The sequence below is a fragment of the Manis javanica genome, chromosome 3 (genome assembly GCF_040802235.1).
Source record: "Manis javanica isolate MJ-LG chromosome 3, MJ_LKY, whole genome shotgun sequence".
NCBI classification, from domain to species: domain Eukaryota; kingdom Metazoa; phylum Chordata; class Mammalia; order Pholidota; family Manidae; genus Manis; species Manis javanica.
The window spans coordinates 201,521,016-201,545,429 of NC_133158.1; the positions used below are offsets into that span (position 1 = coordinate 201,521,016).

Genomic DNA, 24,414 nt, shown 5'->3' on the forward strand with positions numbered 1-24,414 from the left:
CCAATAGATGGTGTTAGCAGTCACTTCTGTAAAAACTTTGCATGTGAGATTAAATAGAGTATATGATAACTCTGTGAAAACTAATTTTGTTTGTAAGTAGAAGAACGTCTGTGCTGTGTCAGAAGCAGTAATGATACATACTTAACTTTGCTGAGAACTGTGAGGCCAAATTAGTGACCTACTTAATAAAAGTGTATATATATATATTTCTGCACACTAATCTTATTTAGTAATTTTATAGCATGTTTCTTATAGCATGTATATTAACATATAATATAACAGATATTATATTCATTGATAGCTTCCACTAGCACAGGGACAGTATCTTTCTTGATCACCCTCTTGCCTGAGTACTTGGCACATAAGTGCTCAGTTAATATTGTGTAATTTTTTAATTTTCCCCACAGTGGCCCTTGTATTTACTTTAATGATAGCTGAGGGGCATCTGTTTCAGCTTTACTGAAGAAAAGGGTCCAAGGCAGATTAGTTCTTAAATTGATTCTACCCTAGAAGCCCTACTTTCTGGTATAAGCATGTGATCTAAGAGAAGATAATGACTAAAGGGAATGTAATTTACCTTGGGAGAATCTGGGGGACTCAAAACTTCCTATTATCATAACCCAAAGGTGATAAGCTCAGGTTAAGCCTGATAAGGGATGCACTTTAGGTAATAAGAACAAACCGAGGAATGAGAAATCTTCCTTCTATTATACCTTAGTATTTAGGTTACTGCTTCACATTTAAGATAATGCAGGGATAAAAAATTATTCTCAGTTTATAAAAATCTAGTTGTTAGACATTAGCTTTATTCATTTAAAGTTCTTATAATTTCTCTGAGGAAAATAAGTGAGTATTGAAAGATGTTCCTGGCTTTAAAAATACTTAATTTGTATGAAGTTGCCTTGTGTTGAGAGAATATTATCTAAGGCGAATATGGAATTCACATTTGAAAATTTTCTTTTGACTAAAATCAGGATTATCAGTAGCATGAAATTATCATGACTCATTGAACTCCATTTAACCTGAAGCTGTAGTCATTTGAAACCTTCTGCTATTTCCCCAGAGTCATATTGTACTCACCATTGAACGCAGAGTTCCCTAACCTTGGCTTACAGGGGCAAAACCCAGTCTGTTTCATAATCTGCAATCTGGGTTTTAGATATTATATTCAGAGAGGGACAGCAGGATGAGCCCCAAGCCGGAGGAGGGAACAGGTTTCTAGATTGCATTGCCACATGCTGCTTTCGTTGTGGCTTTGGAGCCTGTCAGATGAGAGTTGCAATTTTGTTATTACCACTTCTTAAATTTTCAGTATATGGTAATTTCTCTGTCCTTTCTGAGTCTCTGTTTATGCACCTATCTTATTTGGGTGGTTGTGAAGGTTAAATGAGATAAGCTGTGTAAAAACATCACAATACACCAAATACATAGTAGGTTTCTCAGTCAATATTGTTATGTCCTTACATACTGCCTTTTTCCTTTAGTTTTATAATGGCTACTTACTTTATGCTTACTCATACATGACTGCACAAGGTCAGAAAGTGCTATATAAATGTATCTTATCTTTATTAAGGCATGTTCTAGTATTACAGAATAGGTAGGTTGTCTTGAATACAGTTCCTTGTGGCAAGCACTAAGCATGAAGTGTTTTGTTTTGTTTAATTTAATGTTGTATTTGACCTTTTGATACCAATTATCCAAAGATGGACAGAGCATGCATTCCATGTAGGTTTTCTAGTTTTTTGTTTTTTAGTTGAATGAAATTTCCATTGGCATTGGATTAAGTATATAGATTTAATCCTTTGAAGCTACAATATCAGTGGCATTATTATTTTGTGCCTTTGTAAGGGGACAGTTTAGAAACTTAAATCTTTCTGATATGATCCAACTAATAGCATAAAATTTCTTGAATCACATGTTGATCCTTTGTGTGAAAATATTAGATCTTTCTTTACTAAAATAATAGTTTACTAACTTGGATACTTTCTTTGATTTTGTACGCTGTTCTTAAATGTGTGTGCTTATGGGATTTATTTTGATTTGATTTATTAAAAAATAAGCAAAGTTGACTTACTATTGATGACTTTGTATGCTATTTCTTACCCCTTACACTGCAAGATGTTTTCTTTGAAACTAACTCAGTATTTGTAGTAATAGATTTATAGAGTAGGGTGGTATTAAGTGGGCATTTAAAAAAATATTATTTATATACACCTTAACTGCCATTACTTTTAGCTAGGCCAATATTTTCAAAACAACTCTGTCATAATTGCACGAAAATTTTCACAAACATTTCCACTAAGCAGCGAATGAAGCCTGAGATTCACTCTAGCCAATCTAAAGGCTTCCATAGTAGGAAGGTTGAGAGTAGTAACTGAATTTTAGAAATGCACAGGGTGTGCTCCTGTTAATAGGCATTTGCTTTTAGAGCAATTTGGCTTAACAATTGAACAAGCTGATTGTATTTGAGATTCATAAAGCAAGAATAGAGGTAATCATAATCTTTGTTAGAATATATGTTAAACTGGCTCATTAGATCAGATAATTAAAAAAATTACTATGTGAAAAAGTTATTCAACTTTTTTTATTCAACTTTTTAAGAAATCCTTCTTTGCAAAGAAATTGATACCTTGATACTTATAGTATGATAGCTTTTCACTTCTTTGTAGCCTGGGATAATAGACGATACTGTTGGCTCAGAAACTGAGATTACTGGGTATGACACTTTGAATGAATTTGTGTATGTGAGCAGGTAATGGCACAGGGCTGTGTGTGGAAGATCACACATACATTTACATATGTGAGAGTGCGTTTGGGTTGGAAGTGATAGGAAAAAAATTAGAATGTTGTCTTATTATTAAAAAACTTTAGTGTTGATATAATTATGTGGCTATAAAAAACCCTTATTCATTCATTCATCTCCTTCTAGTTGTTGCTCAGTAATGATTGCATATCTTTTAAAATTTTTCATTTAACATTTTTTATTAAAAATTTTTATATTGAGTTTCATACAATAAAATGCACAAATCTTAGTGTACAGCTTGATGAATTTTGATGTGTATATATTTGTGTAACCATTGCCCAGATCAAGATATCAAACATTCTTGCTAATTTTTTCCCCCTTTACCTATTTCACTGATCCCCACCCTTCTACCTCCCCTATGGCAATCACCAGTCTGTTCTCTGTGTTTATGAGTCTGTTTCAGTTTTGTTTGTTTGTTCATTTGTTTTTTAGACTCCACATTTATAAGTGAAATCATAGTGTCTTTCTATGAGTTTATTTCATCTAGCATAATACCCTCTAGGTCCATCCATGTTGTCGTAGATGGAAAGATTTCATTCTTTTTTTATGGCCGAGTAATATTCTATTCTACATATCTTTTTCTGGATATCATTCTTACAGAATTATTTTGAAGCTTGGCAGTATTCTGTGGTCCACTTATTACAAGGTGATACTGAGATGATGGGGGATTATCTTGTATTTCTAGGCCAAATGATGTTGAAAGACCACAGTTTGGCAAACTAGGTGGATCTGTCTTCAAATCTCAGTTTTTCTTATTATTAGCTATGTGAAACCCGAGGACATATTTAGCCCCTCTGAAACCTCAGGTTCCTCATATGTAGAATAGGGATAACAATGCCCGTTTTATAGGATTCCTGAGATGATTAAGTAAGATAAAGTTTGCAAAGTACTTATTCATATTGCCTGTCACATAGTCAACATTCCAGTAATGACAACTCTTTTCTTTTGCATTTTTAAAGAATAAATAATATTTGACAACTACAGATTTTTTTGAATATTTGAAGTAAAATACAAACTAGTTCCACATAGCTTCTGGGAGAGTAGTAGTGCTTTCTGCACTAAAATTTCTTGGAGAAATCTTGATAAGAGTGCTAGGTATTATATGTTAAAGGTTTGTTACAGTCTCTTTAGTTGTATAAGCCATAAGCAAATGTAGGGATAATAGCTGGTTATTATTTTTAAAAAGCTTCAATGTTTTTATGGTAATCTTTCACAAAATAGAAATTAAATTACTCTCTGTAATTTGTGCAGCACAAATTATAAATTAATCCAATTTGGGAAAAGTGTAGAGTTTCTGATCCCATAATATACCATCAATTTTGGAGAAAGGTAAACTTAGAACCCCATTAGGTACTAGTGTTGTCATGTTTCTGAGGGTAATCAGCTCATTTAGTTATGGGGAAGGGTCCCACCTGAACAGTCCACCGAGCTATCAGGCAGAAAGACCAATAGTTTCCAGGACTAATTGACCTTGTCAATATAACAGAAACACTTAACAAATAAAATTATCTTTGCCAATAACATTGCAGTGAAAACCCCAGAAGAAACTGTCATGTCCTGTAACTGTCCTGGAATGCTGTCATTCAGTTAGCAGACTGTGGGCGGAGGTGGGTCACAGTGCACGGGGTTTGGCGGGAGGGAAAGTGTAAAGGATAGGAGGGAGAATTTTGGAGGGAAATTAATCAGGCAAAATGTTTTAGACCTGATTCTGTCTGTCTTGAAACTCCAAAAAGTACTGTCTTTAAATTTTTTTGCCCTTCTTATTCGATGTTTCAAACGCTTTTGTACAGATTTGATAGTCATTGCATTGAGCTCTTTTCTGAAAGGTAAGAGCACATCTTCGACAAAGCACGGTGCTGCAGTGAGGGTGAAGCGTGTGTCACCCTGCAGTCTTCTGCATTCACATGTTTTACCAGTAGAAGACAAATATTGTCTAAGACACCATTACGTTCTTGAATGTAAAATGGCATTTTTTGTTTGTTTATTTGTCTTTTAGTATAGGTTTGGGTTTCTGCCAGAGTGGGAGAATAGAGGGATGCTGGGAAGAGACATAGAGAACCCTCACTTTGTGACAGATTTTGACAATTTGTTTCTCTTTTTGAGGGAGGGGTGGTGGTGGTTATGATGAAAACCATGTATTTTATTAAATTACCCCAGGGCGATATATCAATCTTTCTTAAAGAAAGTAAATGTTTTCTAATGCTGTAAGAAACTTAGTGGACCAATATCAGGGCTTAGTCTTTAAAGAAAAAAAAAAGAAAAGAACTTCAGCTTAAAACTAATTTTTGGTAATGTGGTTCCCCAAAATAAGCAATGAGAAATTGTGCAGCAGATATCAGCCTTCATTGTAATACCGTAGGAGGGTGATAACAGTCCTGTTTCATTTTCTTTTTTAAAGACGTCTTTTACATTGTAAGAAAAAGATAGTCAAGTTGCTAAATGGGTCTCAAAAATAGTAATAAAAGAAGATTTATAATGGAAAGAATCGATGGTATATTTCACCTAGAGTAAGAAACAATGTGTAATAAGGGATTTTGTGGTTTTACAGCTCAGTGCATGTGTTTGAAAGCTGTTCTCTCAGCAACGTGGGTGGCAGGTTATGCTACCATATAATGTATTGTAGTTGGCTCTCCACACTTGTCAGGGTTAGTGTTCAACCATTCGGAAAATTTTCCCATTGTTCTATCATGTGAACCAAGACTAGTGTTGAATTCCCAATAACTTAGCAGCAACAAAAAAAAGGGTTTAATTGGAAAGTTTGAGATTTGATTACATCTTATTGTTTTAATACAGTGTTAATGTATTTTAGTATGTTATCTATTGTAGTTATTTTTCAGTCGAAAAGATATAGAAACCTCATCTTACTCTTTTTAAGTAGGTCTTATAGAAATTGTATACAGAACCTTGCCTTTTTCTCTGTATTAACACTCTATTTCCATCTTAAGCATTTTGCTTTAGATGGACCATGGCTCTTGGCAGCTAGTGCATTTTTAGCAAATAATACTGTTTCTAGTAAGAATTGCAGAGAAAAAAAAACTTAGTGTGAGGTCCTTGTAAACTGAACCTTTGGAACATTACTTTATTTCTTCCCCCTGCTCCCCCCTTTTGTGCTTCTTCTGTATTTGTGTAATGGTTATAAATTACATCCTTTGAACAGAAGAATTACAAACATTTTGTTTTATTTTTGTAGTTTATTTTTTTCTTTACCTGTTATTTTAAAGATACACAGAGAAATAAGCAATTATGGTATTGAAATTCCATTGTGCCAGCACCTCCAGAGCATAATCCAAAAAAAACAGAAAGCCGCCTGCTGGGTTGTCTGCAGTATGCTTGTGTGAACATCAGTGTCTGCTGTTCACACATCATTTTTTTACTGGAAGTTCCTCTTGGAATAAAGACTCTGTGTTTTCTGAGTGTAGTGAAACATCTTCTGGTCCTTGTATTTTAAATTTGTGAAGGTTTCTGTTCATTGGCTAAGTTGTCATAGATGTGTATTACATGACTGTCACTGGCACATCAAGAAGTAAAGAAAAGGCTTGTAGAAGATAATGAAAACTTTAAATGAAATTATAAAGTATTGAAGGTGAGAAATAATGAGCTTTTCTTGAAGATATATATGAGGAAGGATTGATTTAAATATTGACTTTTTCCCTGTAAAATCTGTTATATTTGTAAAGTATAGTGGATCTTGGCTAGATGAATATAAAGTATCATAAGTTTGTCCTCTATTTCACTTGAAATTAGATACTTGAATATAGTGGCTTCTTGACAATATTGATACAGTAAAATTTTTCAATTGACCCTATGTAATTAATTAAGGAATATATTAAAAAGTGTATTTATGCATTTTTAGATTAATTTTTTCATTTTTAGTCTCAATTTATTTTTATTATTACTCTGCTGGCTGTCATATTAGACACAGCAAACTTGACAGTGTAGTCCGGTGTGTTGGCAATCTCAGTCTTCCACTCAGACCAAAACATCAAGAAGGGAAGGCAGTTACCAGATAACAGCGAGTGTCAGGTTTAAATTTGGTGGAATGGAAGCTGACGACTACTGACTTCCAAAGGATTTATTTGGATCGTTCAACATCATTTTTTTTTTCTTAGAAACTTTCTGTGTAGAATTTAATAAAGTAAATATATACATGTCTTTGCTGAAACTAGGTTTTTACCCATTTCAGCTATTTTTCATTGAGAGATAATTTCAGGTTTGTTTGCCTCTGAATTTCATTCTGAGTTTCTTGATCAATTAAAATGCACTTTTATATCATAATAATTGCACAAATTTTTAAATTGTTTATTCTAAGAATGAGATTACTGTCTGTCTGGGACCAGTTATTACATTTAGTCAATAGGTCTGGCAGACAGTGCTTGCTAATCTCTCACATGGTCTCCTGGATTTGATTCTTATTAGTTGCCTTAACCTTCCATTCAGTCCCATATATGGAAGTGATTATCATCTAAACAAGATGTATCTCACATGTACCTACTGGGAAGGGAAGTAAAAGCATCAAGTCCTTAACTGCTGGTGTCTAAGGGCCTGAGATGCCTTAGTCTCCTGATTGCCACGAAGCCTAATTGCTCACTGGGCAACCTGGCACAGTGCCATTTCCCCTCTGGGCTGTTGGTGCTTGTGAATAGAACAAAAATGTCTTTGCTTTTCCTATTCAGTTGTCACAGATTGCAGTTTTAGGAAACATGTTAACATTTTTTCTCAAAATGATAGCAATTCATAACAAGATGAAGTCAAACATCATAATAGCTAAGCAATAACTAGTAGAGTTAGTCCAGTGCTTTTAAAATTCATGTAAAATAAAATTCTTTACTTCTTACTCTAAAATATCCATTTTGTATAATTCCACTGTTCAGCTCTTCTAGACAGATGATCTCATTTGGATAAACACTTTTGAAAGTAAATATAAGGCTTGTTTTTTTTTTTGTTTTTTTTTTTTACCTTTTGTGCTTTTATAAAAATCTGTAATCTGAATTACAGGACCAGTGGAAATCACAGATCTTGCAAGCCAAGTGTGTATGTTGGGAGAACTATGTAAGCTGTTCTGAGAACTTCTGTTACTGAGAATACTACAGATGTTTGTGTTTTAATTTTTAGTATAACTGCAGGTGCATATTGTATTTTCACCTCTGCCTAGACCTGTAACAAGAACTGCATTGGTTTCCTTTGTGTGCTTTACTTCTAGGTACCATAACTCATAGGAAATAATGAGTATTGTGGGACTTAACCTTGTTGAGTTACTTTTTTTCTTGCCGGTTTCCTTCAGAGTTCCACATCTCTTTAAAGCATACATAGGATTATATAGGTTTTTGAATTGTCAATATTCATTCAAACTTGTACTCATCTCAGAATCTGCTCTTGCCTTATTTTTATTCCAGACAGACATACTTTAAGACTATTTTATTACTTTGATGTTCAGAGTTTTGGCAAAGAAGTTACTTTCAAATCCTGGCCTCATCCTATCCCAACTAGATGACCCTTGGGAAAATTATATATATAACCTCTCTAGGGCCTTAAGGTTCCTCAGTTATAAATTAGGGAAATCATGTTGGGATAATTGAAAGAAATGTATGTTAAGTGCCTGGCATATGGTAGCAGCTCAGTAAGTGGTAGCTGAAAGGAGCAAAGCCTTGAAAACTGGTAATGCTTTTTCATCGGCTGTACTGTAGCAGTATGCTTTTCCAGTATGCTTTTTCTGTATAATCTTGTGAAATTGGGAGTTTGGACTACATATAACTATTTGATATACATTTGTATCTTTGAATTGATAAAGATCCAAGAGCACGGGCTTTGGAGTGACCTGCTGAGGTTTAAGCTCCTGTCTTGCCACCTCACTATGAACCTTGAAAAGTCAGCTTCTCTGTGCCTCAGATTTCTTGTGTATAAAATGAAGGTGAAAATAGAGTACCTCATAGGGCTGTTGCAAAGCTGGAATAAATCAGTACGTGTAAAGTTCTAAAAACAATGCCTGGCAAAGAGTAAGTGCTCCATACATGTTAGTTGTTGTTAGCTGTTGTTATCTCACAGAAAAGGAAAAATCATAATGCCAGAAAACTTGATTGGAGTTCGCTTTAATTAATGGATATCTCTTTCATTCACTCCTACATAATTGTCATTACCTTTCTTTCCAGTCCCCTTTGGAGCTCCACATTTCCTTAAAGTGTATTTAGGATTATGTTATAGTTGGAATTCTGCTTTCTATTCATTACCTCCATGGAATTGTGATATCCTTGTAGTAAAAATCTTTAGATGTCTCTCAATCAAATGTATCTATTGAGTTTGTCACCTGCTTCTTATAGGTCTTGCCTTAGCTTTTTAACAGCCCTTTTGAAGGCAGCTTGAATGTGAAAAGACCTTTTACAGGCTTCATTGCTACACTGAACTTTTTTTCAAGGTTAATTGGGTCTCCATGTATCCTTCTGCTTCAGTTGTATTTTTTAAATAAGCAGTTGTTTACTTAGTGGCTGAATGATTGATATAAAAAGTATTTTATATTGATTCTTGGGGATCTTAAAGTCCTGATTCATCCATCTAATTTTCAGTGGTTTATAATCCAGCAGTAAGCCATCAAATAGCCTATTTCCTTAGATAAATTACCAACCTGTATACTTAAAGGCTATCTTTAACTTTTCTGTGTTTTGATTTATTCCCATTTACAGTGTTAGAGTGACGGTGTGCTTTTTAATTTTCTATACCTTAAAAATGACTCATGCATGTGAAAAGTATAAATTTGTGTATATTTGCATAAGGTTTTCTTATATCTACTGCAGTACAAATTCTGTTTTATTTTTATTCTAGGATAAACGGTAAATTAGTGTACAATATAAATGAAATATACATTTATTTTAGAGCTAATTTAATAGCACATCATAATTTACCTGAAATATTAAGGACTAAGAAAAAGCAAAACTCATATATAGCATGAGAAATTATACAACTGTGTGGAGAGTCTGCAGTTGTTCCTGTTGTGTGCTTTGCTCTTCCCTCTCCCCAAAGTCCATACAACACATACACAGTTTTTATGTGTAGATAACCTATGTAATGTGAGAAATAGAACTTCATGAGCGTCCCTGAAGCTGGGAGTATGCCCTCTTCACTTCCCCATCACAATCCTTTCCCTGCCCTTTAAGGTAACTGCTACCTAACTTTTTAAGGTTTCCTTAGCTTTTTTTTTTTTTTGACAGTTTTATTACCTCTGTATGCATCCCTAAGTGATCATTTGCTGACTATTTTGATCTGTAAGTGGTTTAAACTTGGTATGGTCAGATTTCTCACTCTTTTTTTTTTTTTTCCAACTTGATTAGTTTTAGTCTTTAATTTTCAGTTATACTAACTTTCAAATTTTTTAAGTTTAACTTTTTAAGTTTACTTTTTTAAGGAAAGTGGGGATTTTTGTGTGTGGTTTTTTTTAATTAAAGTAAAACATGTACATTGTTAAAAGTCTGAAAGGATTGTGGTAGCATTTGTATATAACAATAGTACTTCCTTCCCTGTCCCACACCCCCATTCCACTCCTTGAGAGCAATTCTCTTAGTTACTTCAACTTTAGCCTCTTTTTTTGGTATTTGTTTTCATATTTCTAAATAACATATGTACACAGATATCTGTGATAGATATATACAGTTCTAAATAATGTGTGTGAACATATCTATATTTAAAGACATGATCCATAATGTCTTACTATGAAACATCAGGATTTAACCCTATAATCCCATTGCTTCCCTCAGACACTTCTCTTCATTTTGCTAGTGTAGTTTTTCATGATATTTGCTGAAATCTTTTGCATGTTTCCATTATTATTATTCCATTATTATACATAAGCATTATTTATACCTAATTCATGTCATGTCCTATGCTTAAATTTCTTTTTTTAAGAATACTTTTATTTTCCTGAAATTAGTATTTGGCTTGGTTTTCTTACTTTTCAAAATGTTATTAGTTATTAATATATCCCTAAATTCTCCAGCAGATTCTGAAACACCTCTTGAAGCTATCATATATACTCTTTTCAGTTCTACATTTTTTTCTTGGAAACATCTCTGCTGGACCTCTAGTTCAGCTACTATGTCCGTGTGACAGTTGGAAGGTCAGTCAAAGAAGCACAGCACTAGGGTGTGTGTGTGTGTGTGTGTGTGTGTGTGTGTGTGTAGCATATATGTGTGTGTGTGTGTCTATATATGTATATATGTGCATAAGTATGAGGGGGTGAGTGTTGGTATGTAATAAGAGATTTGTTATGGGGCTTTACCTTACACAAGTAGGAATTGGTTAAATAAATTCTGTAATGTTGTTTTCCCATTTGAGACTGTAGCTTGAAGTGCATGGGGCAGGGAGTCAGAAGTAAGGATGGATGTACAGTAGTGGAGAGCAAGGACACACTGGAAGCCACGAGCGTGAACCAGATGAACTGGAATCCACGTCAGTTCTCACTGCCGCCAACCTTGGGATGGGAGTGTCCTGCAGAAGAAGATGATGTTCTTCATCAAAGAGCAAATACACACCTATCCCAGTAGTCAGAGAAGCTGCAGGAAGATCCAGGATAAGGCAGAGTAAATTGTAGGCCCAGCTGCTACCCCATGGCAATGCGGTGAGACAGCAGATAGCGACAACATGCTTGCCTCACCAGAGTGCCCACCTCAGCTTGAGCGTAAAAGCCAAACTGGCTGCTGCTTCACATCTGCCCTCCAAATCTTGCATGAAAACATCTCTGTGTCTCATTTAACCAGAAACATGTGAAGAAGGGAATCCTGGGAAATGCAGGTTAAGCTCACCAAAGTGATACATTACAAAGCCACCAGAGGTAGCCATGAGAATGTTCCACTCAGATCTCTGTCATGGGGGAGTAACTGATTGATGATGGCCCAGCTCCTGCTCTCTGAAATCCAGCACTATGTTTGTTTGTGCCAAGGCCATGCTTTCCACAGTCTGCCCCCCCAGCCAGTGACTGGCACAGCAGGGGTACTAAAGCAGGTTCATTCCTGGGAGCTCTGGAGTCCTCTTGACAGGTAGGCTTGGCTTGAGGAGTCCCTAGTGGCCCAGCTGAACTTTTCCTGGAACTGCATTGTAGTCCAACATGCATCCAGCCAATCTCCCTTCCTTCCCTGTCTCCTTCTCCTGGGGTCAGACCTGCATCACTGCCTGATAGCTCTTCCAGCCTCCCCTGGCTCCCTCCCCATTTTCTCTCATAGACATTTCCCCTAATAAATTTCTGGTATGCCTGTTCATGTGTTGTTTGTTTCTCAGAGGACCCAGACTAACGGCTATCTTGTTAAGTCATCCCTTCAACATCATCTTGGGAATTTCCTTCACTTTCTGTTTTGGTAGATCCCTTGTTTCCTGGATCCCGGGTCTTCATCTTTCTTGATTTACTTTTTTGGTGGAATGCATCCTCCACATGGGAGGTAAAATTGTTGAAACCTTGCATGACTGAAAACTTTATTTTAATCTTACCCTCGAGGGATGATTTGGCTAGGTATGGAATTCTAGTTTGGAAATGATTTTTCATCAGAATTTTAAGCACATTGCTTCATACTTTTCAATATAAATGTTGAGAAATACAAAACCACTTTTGATTTTTGATGCTTTGCATGTGACCTATTTTTCTCTAGAAGCATTTATAATCTCCTTATCTTTGATGTTCAGAAATTTCCTGATGTTATACCATGCTTTGTGTGTGCATGTGTTTGTATTATTTCCTTCGTTGTGCTTGGGTGCTCAGTGGATCCCATCAGTGAGGAGCTACCTGTCCTTCAGTTCTGGAAGGTGCTCTTATGTTCTTTCTTATTTTTCCTCTCTGTTTTCTCTGTTCTCTTTTTCTAAATTCACATTTGTTAGCTGTGATACCTCCTGCATTGAGTCATTGATTTTCTCATTTTCTGTTTTCTCATCTTCCAAGCAATTCATTTAATTTTGGTTAACATTTAAAATAATTTTGTTTGTGTGTGTGTATGTGTCAATTTGCCAATCTTTGGAATACTTTGAGTCAATTTTCTGTACAGTGTAAATTTGTTTTTGCATTATTGCAGATGATATGGCTAAAATCTATATGAAGGACCATTCAAGAGGTTAGCAGAGACTAGATTATGCAGAGCCTTGTCAACTATATTGCAGAACACAGATTTATTATTACTGTAATAAGTAGCTAATGAAAGGTTTTTCAAATTTACATTTATATGAAATTACTCTGTTGCTAATCTGAGCTTAGACTGCAGGAAGACAAAAGCAGCTAAGGGAAGACAGATTCAGAGGCCATTAATAATCATCCTGAGTAGGGGGTCGTGTTGATTACCTATGTGACATTCCTCAAACAGAGACCACTTTGTACTGTAAAAACAGAAAATGCCTGATATTCCATTTATAGCTTACCTTTCAGCTAGTGCATTAACATGTGATCCAGACATGGCCAATGGGAAATCTGATAGCTTTTAGAAAACATTTTCCTTTGTAATTAAAAGAGGAGAAAGCCTTTTTGAACATTGTTGTGTGAGAACATGATGCTTGCAGCTGCTGCAGACAGACATCATAGACACACAGCATGACAAAGCAGGAAGGTCTGGGTCTTCTTTTTGTTTTTTGGGGGTTTTTTTGCTTTTGCTTTTTATATTGATATAGCAAAGTCCAGTTATCAAAAGTGAATAGCTTGTGGAATTTTTACAACCTTTGAAACACACCTGCACAGCTAGCAACCACATATAAAGAATCCAGAAACCCTCTCTATGTTTTCTTATGCTCCCTCAAGCTATATTCTAACTTCTAACTGTATAGATTGCTTTCACCTAGCTATTTAAAAAAATCTTTTTTGTTTGTTGTATTTTTTACTGTACAGAGATGGAATTATTGTGCATGTAGGTTTTTGTGCGTGGCTTCTTTAAGTCAGCATGTTTGTGAGAGTCTGTGTAGTTGGGTAGTTGTAGATTGTTCATTTCTGTGGGATATTCCATTTTATGAATGCATTCCAATTTATTTGTTTGACTGTTGGAATGTATTTGGATAGTTTGGTTATTATTATAAATAGTGTTCTATGAACCTTTTAGTACACACTTTTGAGTATATGTATGCATTTCTGTTGAGTATATATACCTCTCTGATTTGTAGTAGTTCTTTATATATTTAAGATAGGTGTCCTTTGCTGGATATAGGCATATTTCCAAGTCTGTGGCTTATTTTTTCTATTTTCTAAATGGTGGCTTTTGATGAACAGAGTTCTTAATTTTAAGATAGTCAATCAGTATTAGTTTGATGAGTGCTTTTTGTGTCCTATTAAAATATTATGGAATCCAAGGTTACAAAGATGTTTTATTTTCTTCTAGAATTTCTGATACTTTACCTTTGACATGTAGATATAAATCCATCTGGAACTGATTTTTGTTTATGGCAAAAAGGGTAAGAGTCAAGAGTGTTCTGTTTTTTACCCCCAAATGGATGTCCGGATCATCCACCAGCACTGCTCAGAGAGACCATCCCTGAAGACAATCAGACGACTGTGGAAGTCGGGGTCCCAACCCTGATCTGTTCCATTGGTCTGTTACTCTATCTTTGCACTAATTCCACACTGTTTTAGTTAAAATTTTATGTTGACCTTGCTAAATTTTTAAATTAATTGTAATAGTTTTTTATTAATTCCAATATTTTTGTTAATTCCAATGTATTCTTTGGATCTTTTAGACATTCAGTCATATAATTTACAGATAATGCTATTTTCCCCCTTAAAATCCTCCTCCGTCCTCTTTCCTTCCTCCTACGTCTCTCTCCTCAGTTTCCTTGCATTATTGTACTGCTTACGACCTCCGTACAATGTTAACTAGAAGTGATAGCAGAGATGATCTTGCTTTGTTTATAATCTCATTGGTAATGTTTTCAAAATCTCACCATTGTATGAGTGCTGTAGGTTATTTGTTTATTTCAAAGATACTGTTTTCATATTAAGGAAATTGTATTTTTTTCCTATTTGCTAAGTTTTAAAATGATAAATAGGTATTGAATTTGGTAAATGCTTTTTTTGCATCTAAAGAAATGATAGTATGACTTTTCTCCCTTTTTCATTTAATGAAGTCAGTTTACACTGATGAATTCTTTTTTTTTAATTGAAGTATAATGATCAATTTTAAAATGATAATGTAACCTTGTATACCTGGGAAAAACCCTACTTGGCTGTGATGTAGTATCATTTTCATACATTGCTTCAATGATTTACGTAATATTTCTAGATTTTTCATTTGTTCTTCATGGAAAGATTGGTCTTTAATTTTTCATTCGTACAGTGTCTTTATAAAGTTAGGAACCAAAGTTATGCTGGTCACATAAAAATAGTAAAATTGTTTTTCCCTTTTCTGTTCCCTAAGCATTTTTGTAAGATTTATAGCATTTCTTTCTTTAAATGAAAGAAGTGACTGGTAAAAATCATCCAAACCTGGGAGTTTTTTGATAGATTTTAAATTATGAGGCAGTTTCCTTAATATAGCTCTATTCATATTTTCTAATTTTTTTAATCTTTGATAAATTGTATTTTTCAAGGAATTTGATCATTTTGTCTTCTGATATATATAAGTTGTTGAATCAATATGATACATTTTCATTACAGATACTTTATTTTCAGCTCCGCAATTTCCATTTAAAAAATATATTCCAACTCAGATGAAATTCTTTATCTTTTCATTTGTTTTCTTCATCTTTGCCTCTTATTTCTTAACCATGTTGCTAATAGTAATTCTTAATTGATTGTTGGACATTGGGAAAAATTTATTTTTGCAGCTCTTTATCTATGCTTAATATAGTATCCACTAGCTGCACGACACTTTTAATCATTTAAAATGTGGCTAATTTTTTAAAATTGAAGTTATCATTTATATACAAGCTTATTGGCAGATCCAAGTATACAACACAGGGGTTTTACCAGTTACCCATATCATTAAATCCTCACCCCCACCAGTGCAGTTATCTATCAAGATAGGAAGATGTTACAGAATCATTGACTATATTCTCCATGCTGTGCTACTGTCCCTGTGACAACTTATATTATGATTGAGAATTTTTGTGTCCCTTTATTCCTCATCCCCTCACCCCAACTGCTCCCCCATGGTAATCACCAGTCTCTTCTCAGTGTCTCTGAGTCTAATGCTATTTTGTTCATTTTGTTTTGTTTACTTTTTATATTCCACAAACAAGTCAAATCGTATGGTATTTGTCTCTCTCCACTTGGCTTATTTTACCTGGCATAATACCCTCTAGGTCCATCCATATTGTTGCAAATGGCAGGATTTCTTTGTTTTTTATGGCTGGATAATATTTTGTTGTTTATATGTACCACCTGTTCTTTATCTAGTCATCTGCTGATGGACACCTAGGTTGCTTCCATATTTTGGCTATTGTAAATAATGCAGCAGTAAACATAGGGGTGTATTTATCTTTTTGAATCAGAGATTTTGTTTTCTTCAAATAAATTCTCAGAAGTGGAATTGAAATGTAGCTATTCTTAATTGAGATGTACTGTAAGTGTAAAATGCTTGGGTTTGAAGATTTGGTACAGAAAATATTAAATATCATTATTAACTTTTATGCTGATCATGTTGAAATATTTTAAATATAGTAAATGTAAAATTAATTTGAATAATTTCTTTTTCCTTTTTAAAATGTAGTTGCTAAAACTTTTTTTTAAATTAAGGTATTATTAATATATAATCTTAAATGCTCAGGTTTCACATGAGCAACATTGTGATAGCTACATTTCCCCCTATTATCAAAACTCCATCACATACCCCATAATAGTCGCTGTCCATCAGCATAGTAAGATGCTATAGAGTCACTACTTGTCCTTCCCTGTGCCCCCCACTTTATTATGTGTGTTAATCACATCCCTTAATCCCCTTATCCCTTCCTTCTCACCCTCCCTCCCCAACCCTTTTCCCTTTAGTAGCCGCTAGTCCATTCTTGAAGTCTGTGAGTCTGCTGCTGTTTTCTTCCTTCAGTTTTTGCTTTGTTTTCATACTCCACATATGAGTGAAATCATTTGGTACTTCTCTTTCTCTGCCTGGCTTATTACACTGAGCATAATACCCTCTAGCTCCATCCATCTTTTTGCAAATGGTAGGATTTGTTTTGTTCTTATGGCTGAATAATATTCCATTGTGTATATGTACCACATCTTCTTTATCCATTCATCTACTGATGGACACTTAGGTTGCTTCCATTTTTTCTTGGTTATTGTAAATAGTGCTGCGATAAACATAGGAGTGCATATGTCTTTTTGAATCTGGGATCTTGTTTTCTTCAGGTAAATTCCTTAGAGTGGAATTCCTGAGTAAAATGGTATTTCTATTTTTAGTTTTTTGAGGAACTTCCATACTGCTTTCCACAATGGTTGAACTAATTTACATTCCCACCAGCAGTGCAGGAGGGTTCCCCTTTCTCCGCAACCTCTCCAGCATTTGTTGTTGCTTGTCTTTTGGATGTTGGCCATCTAACTGGTGTGAGGTGGTATCTCATTGTGGTTTTAATTTGCATTTCCCTAATGATTAGCGATATGGAGCATCTTTTCATGTGCCTGTTGGCCTTCTGAATTTCCTCTTTGGAGAAGAAGTCTGTTCAGATCCTCTGCCAATTTTTTAATCAGGTTATTTGCTTTTTGTTTGTTGAGGTGTGTGAGCTATTTATATATTTTGGATATTAACCCCTTATTGGCTATGTCATTTATGAATATATTGTCCCATACTGTAGGATGCCTTTTTGTTCTACTGATGGTGTCCTTTGCTGTACAGAAGCTTTTTATTTTGATGTCATTCCACTTGTTCATTTTTGCTTTTGTTTCCCTTGCCTGAGGAGATATGCTCATGAAAAAGTTGCTCATGTTTATATTCAAGAGATTTTTGCCTGTGTTTTCTTCTAAGAGTTTTATGGTTTCATGACTTACATTCAGGTCTTTGATCCATTTCAAGTTTACTTTTGTGTATGGAGTTAGACAGTAATCCAGTTTCAATCATTTATATACAGCTGTCCCGTTTTCCCAACACCGGATATTGAAGAGGCTGTTCTTTGTCCATTGTATGTCCGTGGCTCCTTTATTTATTAATTGGCCATATGTGTGTGGGTTTATGTCTGCACTCTCTATTCTATTCCATTGATCTATGGGTCTGTTCTTGTGCTAATACCAAATTGTCTTTATTATTGTGGCTTTGTAGTAGAGCTTGAAGTTGGGAGCATAAATGCCCCCACATTATTCTTCCTTCTAAGGATTGTTTTGACTGTTCAGGGTCTTTTGTTATTCCATATGAATTTTAGAACTATTTGTTCTAGTTCATAGAAGAATGCTGTTGGTATTTTGATAGGGATTGCATTGAATCTTCAGATTGCTTTATTTAGGCAGGATGGACATTTTGACAATATTAATTCTTCCTACCCATGAGCATGGGATGTATTTCCATTTCTTGGTGTCTTCTTTGATTTCTCTCAAGAGTGTCTTGTACTTTCCAGGGTATAGGTCTTTCACTTCCTTGGTTAGGTTTATTCCTAGGTATTTTATTCTTTTTGATGTAATTGTGAATGGAGTTATTTTCCTGATTTCTCTTTCCACCCATTCATCATTAGTATATAGGAATGCAACAGATTTCTATGTCTTAATTTTGTATCCTGCAACTTTGCTGAATTCAGATATTCTAGTAGTTTTGGAGTAGACTCTTTAGGGTATTTTATGTATAATATCATGTCATCTGCAAATAATGACAGTTTAACTTGTTTCTTGCCAATCTGGTTGCCTTTTATTTCTTTGTGTTGTCTGATTGCCATGGCTGGGACCTCCAGTACTATGTTGAATAAAAGTGGGGAGTGTGGGTATCCTTGTCTTGTTCCCGATCTTAGAGAAAATGCTTTCAGCTTTTCACTGTTAAGTATGATGTTGGGTATGGGTTTGTCATATATGGCCTTTATTATGCTGAGGTACTTGCCCTCTATGCCTATTTGCTTGAGAGTTTTTATCATGAATGGATGTTGAATTTTGTCAAATACTTTTTCAGCATCTTTGGAGATGATCATGTGATTTTTTGTCCTTCTTTTTCTTTAGGTAGTGGATGATGTTGATAGATTTTCAAATAATGTGCCATCCTTGAAGCTGTGGAATACATCCCACTTAATCATGATATGTGACCTTTTTGATATATTTTTGAATTTGGTTTGCTAATATTTTGTTGTATTTTTGCAACAATGTTCATCAGGGATATTGGTCTATAATTTTCTTTTTTTGCAGTGTTTCTTGGTTTTGGTATTAGAGTGATGCTGGCTTCATAGAATGGGTTTGGAAGTATTCCCTCCTCTTCTATTTTTTTGGAAATCTTTAAGGAAGATGGGAATTAGGTCTTCACTAAACATTTGATAAAGTTCAGCAGTGAAGCCATCTGGTCTACCAAGCTTTTGGTCCTAAGAAGCTTTTGTTTTTACGTAGTTTTTTGATTACCAGTTCAATTTTATTGTTGCTAATTGGTCTGTTCAGATTTTTCTGTTTCTTCCTGAGTCAGTATTGGAAGGTTGTATTCTTCTAGAAACTTGTCCGTTTCTTCTAGGTTATCTAGTTTGTTAGCATATAATTTTCCATGATATTCTCTAATTATCCTTTGTATTTCAGTGTTGTCTATAGTGATTTTTCCTTTCTCATTTCTGATTCTGTTTATGTGTGTAGACTCTCTTTTTTTTCTTGATAAGTCTGGCTAGGTGTTTATCTATTTTGTTTATTTCCTCAAAGAACCAGCTCTTGGTTTCATTAATTCTTTCTATTGTTTTATTCTTCTCAATTTTATTTATTTCTTCTCTTGTCTTTATTATGTCCCTCCTTCTACTGACTTTGGACCTCATTTGTTCTTCTTTTTCCACTTTCATTAATTGTGAATTCAGACTGCTCATTTGGGATTGTTCTTCCTTCTTTAAATAGGCCTGAATTGCTATGTACTTTCCTTCTAGAACTACCTTTGCTGAGTTACATAAAAGTTGGGGCATTGAATTGTTGTTTTCATTTGTCCCCACATATTGCTTGATCTTTGTTTTAATTTGGCCATTGATCCATTGATTATTTAGGAGCATGTTGTTAAGCCCCCATATGTTTGTGAGCTTTTTCATTTTCTTTGAGTAATTGATTTCTAGTTTCATACCTTTGTGATCTGAGAGGCTGGTTGGTATAATTTCAACCCTTTTGAATTTACTGAGGCTCTTTTTGTGGCCTAGTATATAATCTATTCTGAAAAATGTTCCATGTGCACTTGAGAAGAATGTATATGTTGTTGCTTTTGGGTGCAGTGTTCTGTAGATGTCTGTTAGGTCCATCTGTTTTAATGTGTTGTTCAGTGCCTGTGTCTCCTTATTTTCTGTCTGGTTGATCTGTGCTTTGAAGTGAGTGGTGTGTTGAAATATCCTAAAATGAATGTATTGCCTTGTATTTCCCCCTTTAATTCTGTTAGTATTCGTTGCACATATTTGGGTTCTCCTATGTTGGGTGCATAGATGTTTATAAAGGTTATATCTTCTTGTTGGACTGACCCCTTTATCATTATGTATTGTCCTTCTTTGTCTCTTGTTACTTTCTTTGCTTTGAAGTCTATTTTTTCTGAAATAAGTATTGCAACACCTGCTTTTTTCTCCCTATTGTTTGCATGAAATATCTTTTTTTATTTCTTCACTTTTAGTCTATGTATGTCTTTGGGTTTGAAGCAAGTCTCTTGTAGGCAGCATATAGCTGGGTCTTGCTTTATTTATACATTCTGTAACTATATGTCTTTTGATTGGTGTATTTAGACCATTTACATTTAGGGTGATTATCAATAGATATGCACTTATTTCTTTTGCAGACTTTGGATTCGTGATTACCAAAAGTTCAAGGGCAGCTTCTTTACTATCTAACAGTCTAACTTAACTCGCTATTATGTTATTATAAACACAATCTAAAGATTCTTTTTTTTTCTCCCTTCTTTTTCTTCCTTCTCCACTCTTTATATGTTAGGTTTCATATCCTGTACTCTTTGTGTATCCCGTGTCTGACTTTGTGGGTAGCTGATTTAATTTTGCTTTTGATTAGTAATTCATTGGTCTACTTCTTTTACTGTGGTTCTATTTTCTCTGGTGACAGCTATTTTGCCTTAGGAGTACTTCTTTCTAGAGCAGTCCCTTTAAAATACACTGTAGAGATGGTTTGTGGGAGTTAAATCCCCTCAACTTTTGCTTATCTGGATATTGTTTAATCCCTCCTTCAGATTTAAATGATACTCTTGTTGGGTAGAATATTCTTGGTTCAAGGCCCTTCTGTTTCATTGCATTGAATATATCATGCCACTCCCTTCTGGCCTGTGAGGTTTCTGCTGAGAAGTCTGATGATAGCCTAATGGGTTTTCCTTTGTACGTGATCTTTTTTTCTGTCTTTGGATCCTTTTAATACTCTCTCTTTGTCTTTGATCTTTACCGTTTTAATTATTATATGTCTTGGTGTTGTCTTCCTTGGGTCCCTTGTGTTGGGAGATCTGTGGACTTCCATGGCCTGAGAGACTATTTCCTTCCCCAGACTGGGGAAGTTTTCATCAATTATTTCTTCAATGATACATTCTCTCCCTTTTTCTCTCTCTTCTTCTCGTACCCCTATAATATGAATATTGTTCTGTTTGGATTGGTCACACTGTTCTCTTAATATTCTTTTATTCCTAGAGATCCTTTTTTCTCTCTTTGCCTCAGCTTCTTTGTATTCCTGTTCTCTAATTTCTATTCCATTTACTGTCTCCTCTTCCTCATTTAATCTGTTTTAAATCCCTCCATTGTATGTTTCATTGAAGCTACTATATTTTTCAAGGTGTCTGTCTCCCTGCTAAATTCATCTCTTAGCTCTTGAATATTTTCTGTAGCTCCATTAGCATGGTTATGACTTTTATTTTTAATTATTTTTCAGGAAGATTGGTGATTTCAGTGCCACTGAGCCCTCTTTCTGGTGTCTCAGGGATTTAGGATTGAACAAGGTTCTTCGGCCTTTTCATCATCCTGTTGGATAATGAGAAATACTAGGTTTATGTAGGTGGTGCCCTCTAGTACCGAGAAGTTCTGCTCTTTGGAGCTGCCCAGCTGGTCACAGACAAGCAGTGCCAGTACCTACCCTAAAGAGTGAACTCTTTCCTGCTTCCCAGCCACAGTGCCAGCCTCTTCTGTCAGTGCCAGTGAGCCGCACGCAGGAGCAGCCTCTGAGTTAAGCTCCTAAGCTTCCATAGATGGTACTGCCCTCCTGCTGGCCTGGAGCAATGGTGGTGGTCATAGGTGGGCGGCGCTGGTGCCTGCCGGAGGACAGACTGTTTTCTGCTTCCTGGCTGCTGTGCCTGCTTCCACTGTCAGGGCCTGTTAGTTGTGCGCTCATAGATCAGCTTCTGGGTTAAGCCACTCTAGTTGATGTAGGCAGGGCTGCCCTCCAGCTGGCCTGGTACGATGGCGAGGACGATGGGTTTGTGTGCAGGTGCCAGCAGGGAGGAAGGAGTGGCAGGCTGCTTATCACAGTGGGGGGCCTTGGAGCTGTGTTGCCAGCCAGGGGGATGGAGCGCCTGAAGCTTCTGAGAGTTCCCAACCTGCTGGGCTGAGTGTGCTGGGATGATTTTATCCACCTGTTCCTTCTGAGCAGCAAGCTCTGTGTAATCCTTGCTCTTTTAGCAGCCCTCTCACTGTTGGGAAGTATTTCAAAGTGCCTATCTTTCTTTTGTCCCAGAGTAGTTGTTTGTGGGAACCTGTTCTCCATAGGGGGCTGAAATTTGTCTGACTTTGCTTTTCAACCCCTCTAACCTGCAGAGCACCATGCAATGTGGGTTTGTGCTCCCAGAGTAGATTTCTAGGGCTCGGTATTTAGAAGTACTGGGCTTCTACTCCCTCCCCACTCTGTTTCTCTTCCTCCCACTGGTGAGCTGGGGTGGGGGGCAGTGCTTGGAACCCACCGGGTTGCAGCTTTTTTCACTTTACCCTTTTCTGTGATGTAGATTTTCCATTATCTTTTCCCCGCTATAGACTGTCTGGTGCAGTCTTACTTCTGGTCACTCTTTTAGGAATAATTGTATTTGCTGTATTTTTGTATTATATGTGGTTTTGGGAGGAGATTTCTGCCTCACTTCTCACACTGCTATCTTTAGTTTCTAAAAAATTTAAAATTACATATATGGCTCACATTTGTGACCTACACTATTTTTCAGTTGGATAGTGCTGCTCTAGATGATATTTTCTTTCTCTAGAGAGTCTATTTTTTCTTGTGGTGGGTGGATGGTTGAGCAGCTTTACTCCTGTGAGACTCTAAGTTGAATTGAGTTGAGTTGAGGTTGTGTTGCAGTTTTGATAAGGTTCCATCTATGTCTGTTCTTTAACACTTCTTTATAGCCACTCAAGGCTTCCATCAAGAGCCTGGTGTGTTCCCTGGGGTCCTTCCCCTTGGCAGGTTCTAGACTCTAGTATTTATTTCTCCAGCTCTGAGAGATTGCCAGAAACTCTGCTTTGCTACTCAGAGATACCCCCCCACACACACCCCTGCCACCTTGTTTATCTTTACTCTTCATCCTCCGTTTCAGGCAACTTTACAGTGTGGCACGTATTTTAAGGAGAAAATAGGCTGCGTGTGCTTGAAGTTCTTGAAGTCTCTAATTTGGTCTTCTCTGAATGACCACTAGTAATAGCTCTACATGTTTCTTTGGCTTCAAGAAGCAACTCTTGCCTGGGAAAAACCATAATTCTCAGCATTTTGTCTCATCCCAGAATCAATAAATGCCATCCCCATGCTTAAAGTGGGTACAGAGAGACGAGCACCCTCACTTAGATCCTCTCCTCCCCAGAATCTTGGCCTCCTCTAGTCCTGTATGCTTTAGCAGCTCTCTGATCTCTCTAAAATGATGATTTTTATATTTTGCCTGTAGTTATTTTCAGGAGGAATGTTGATCTGCCACAGTCTACTCCATTCTCTTGAATTTAAAAGAGACACTTAAAGTCCAGACCTTTCTCAAGTGGCCTCTATGGTAGATTCTTTGTCTTGTCTTGCCTTCCATAGATACCTTGTCCTTGGATGGTACCTTCAGCAGTTGCCTCTTGAAAAAGAGATATGAAATTTTGAATCATCAGCATAGAGCCATTGAGGTACCTCAAGTTATGGGTCTGGATATGATTGTATATGAGAGTTGTGTAGATAAAACTTTGTTGTGAGACTAATGTAGAGCCAAGAACAATGAGGAATACAGCATGTAAGGAACGGACAGAGGAGTCTCCCGAGACACAAAGAAGAGATGAGAAAGGCAGGAGGGACACCTGAAGAAGGTGAAGTCACAGAGGCTTCATTTCAAAAAGGAGGTTGCATCCTGTGGAAAGGATGAGAAGGTTCAAACAGAAAAGGATGAGCAACAATGAACTTATTACCTTTCAACATTCCTGTGAGGATGTATAAAAGTTATGCAGAAATAAAATTACATTAATTTTGTTTTTGATTCACAAAAATGACAATTTCATATGATTCATCCTAATAGATGGAGAGGTAATAGTTTAGAGAAGAAGTAATTTGCTTAAATTCCAGACTAGAAGTGAAATTCATCTTGATCTTTTGACATCTTGTCTGACATTCTTTCCACTGT

The 24,414-nt window shown here is 35.9% G+C and overlaps 1 protein-coding gene across 7 annotated transcripts in view; it reads left to right on the forward strand.

The window, feature by feature from the left end:
- The window catches only part of ANAPC10 (anaphase promoting complex subunit 10), a 156,035-nt gene that overhangs the window by 49,241 nt on the left and 82,380 nt on the right, over positions 1-24,414 (forward strand). For 2 of the 7 annotated variants that reach the window (XM_073232616.1, XM_073232617.1), the window contains exon 5: positions 10,785-10,904. The exons of 4 other annotated variants lie outside the window; for them this stretch is intronic. In XM_073232616.1, the coding sequence (XP_073088717.1) occupies positions 10,785-10,904 (120 nt within the window). The remainder of the gene's footprint in view (positions 1-10,784; positions 10,905-24,414) is intronic. One more of the 7 variants, XM_073232615.1, reaches the window with a different exon arrangement.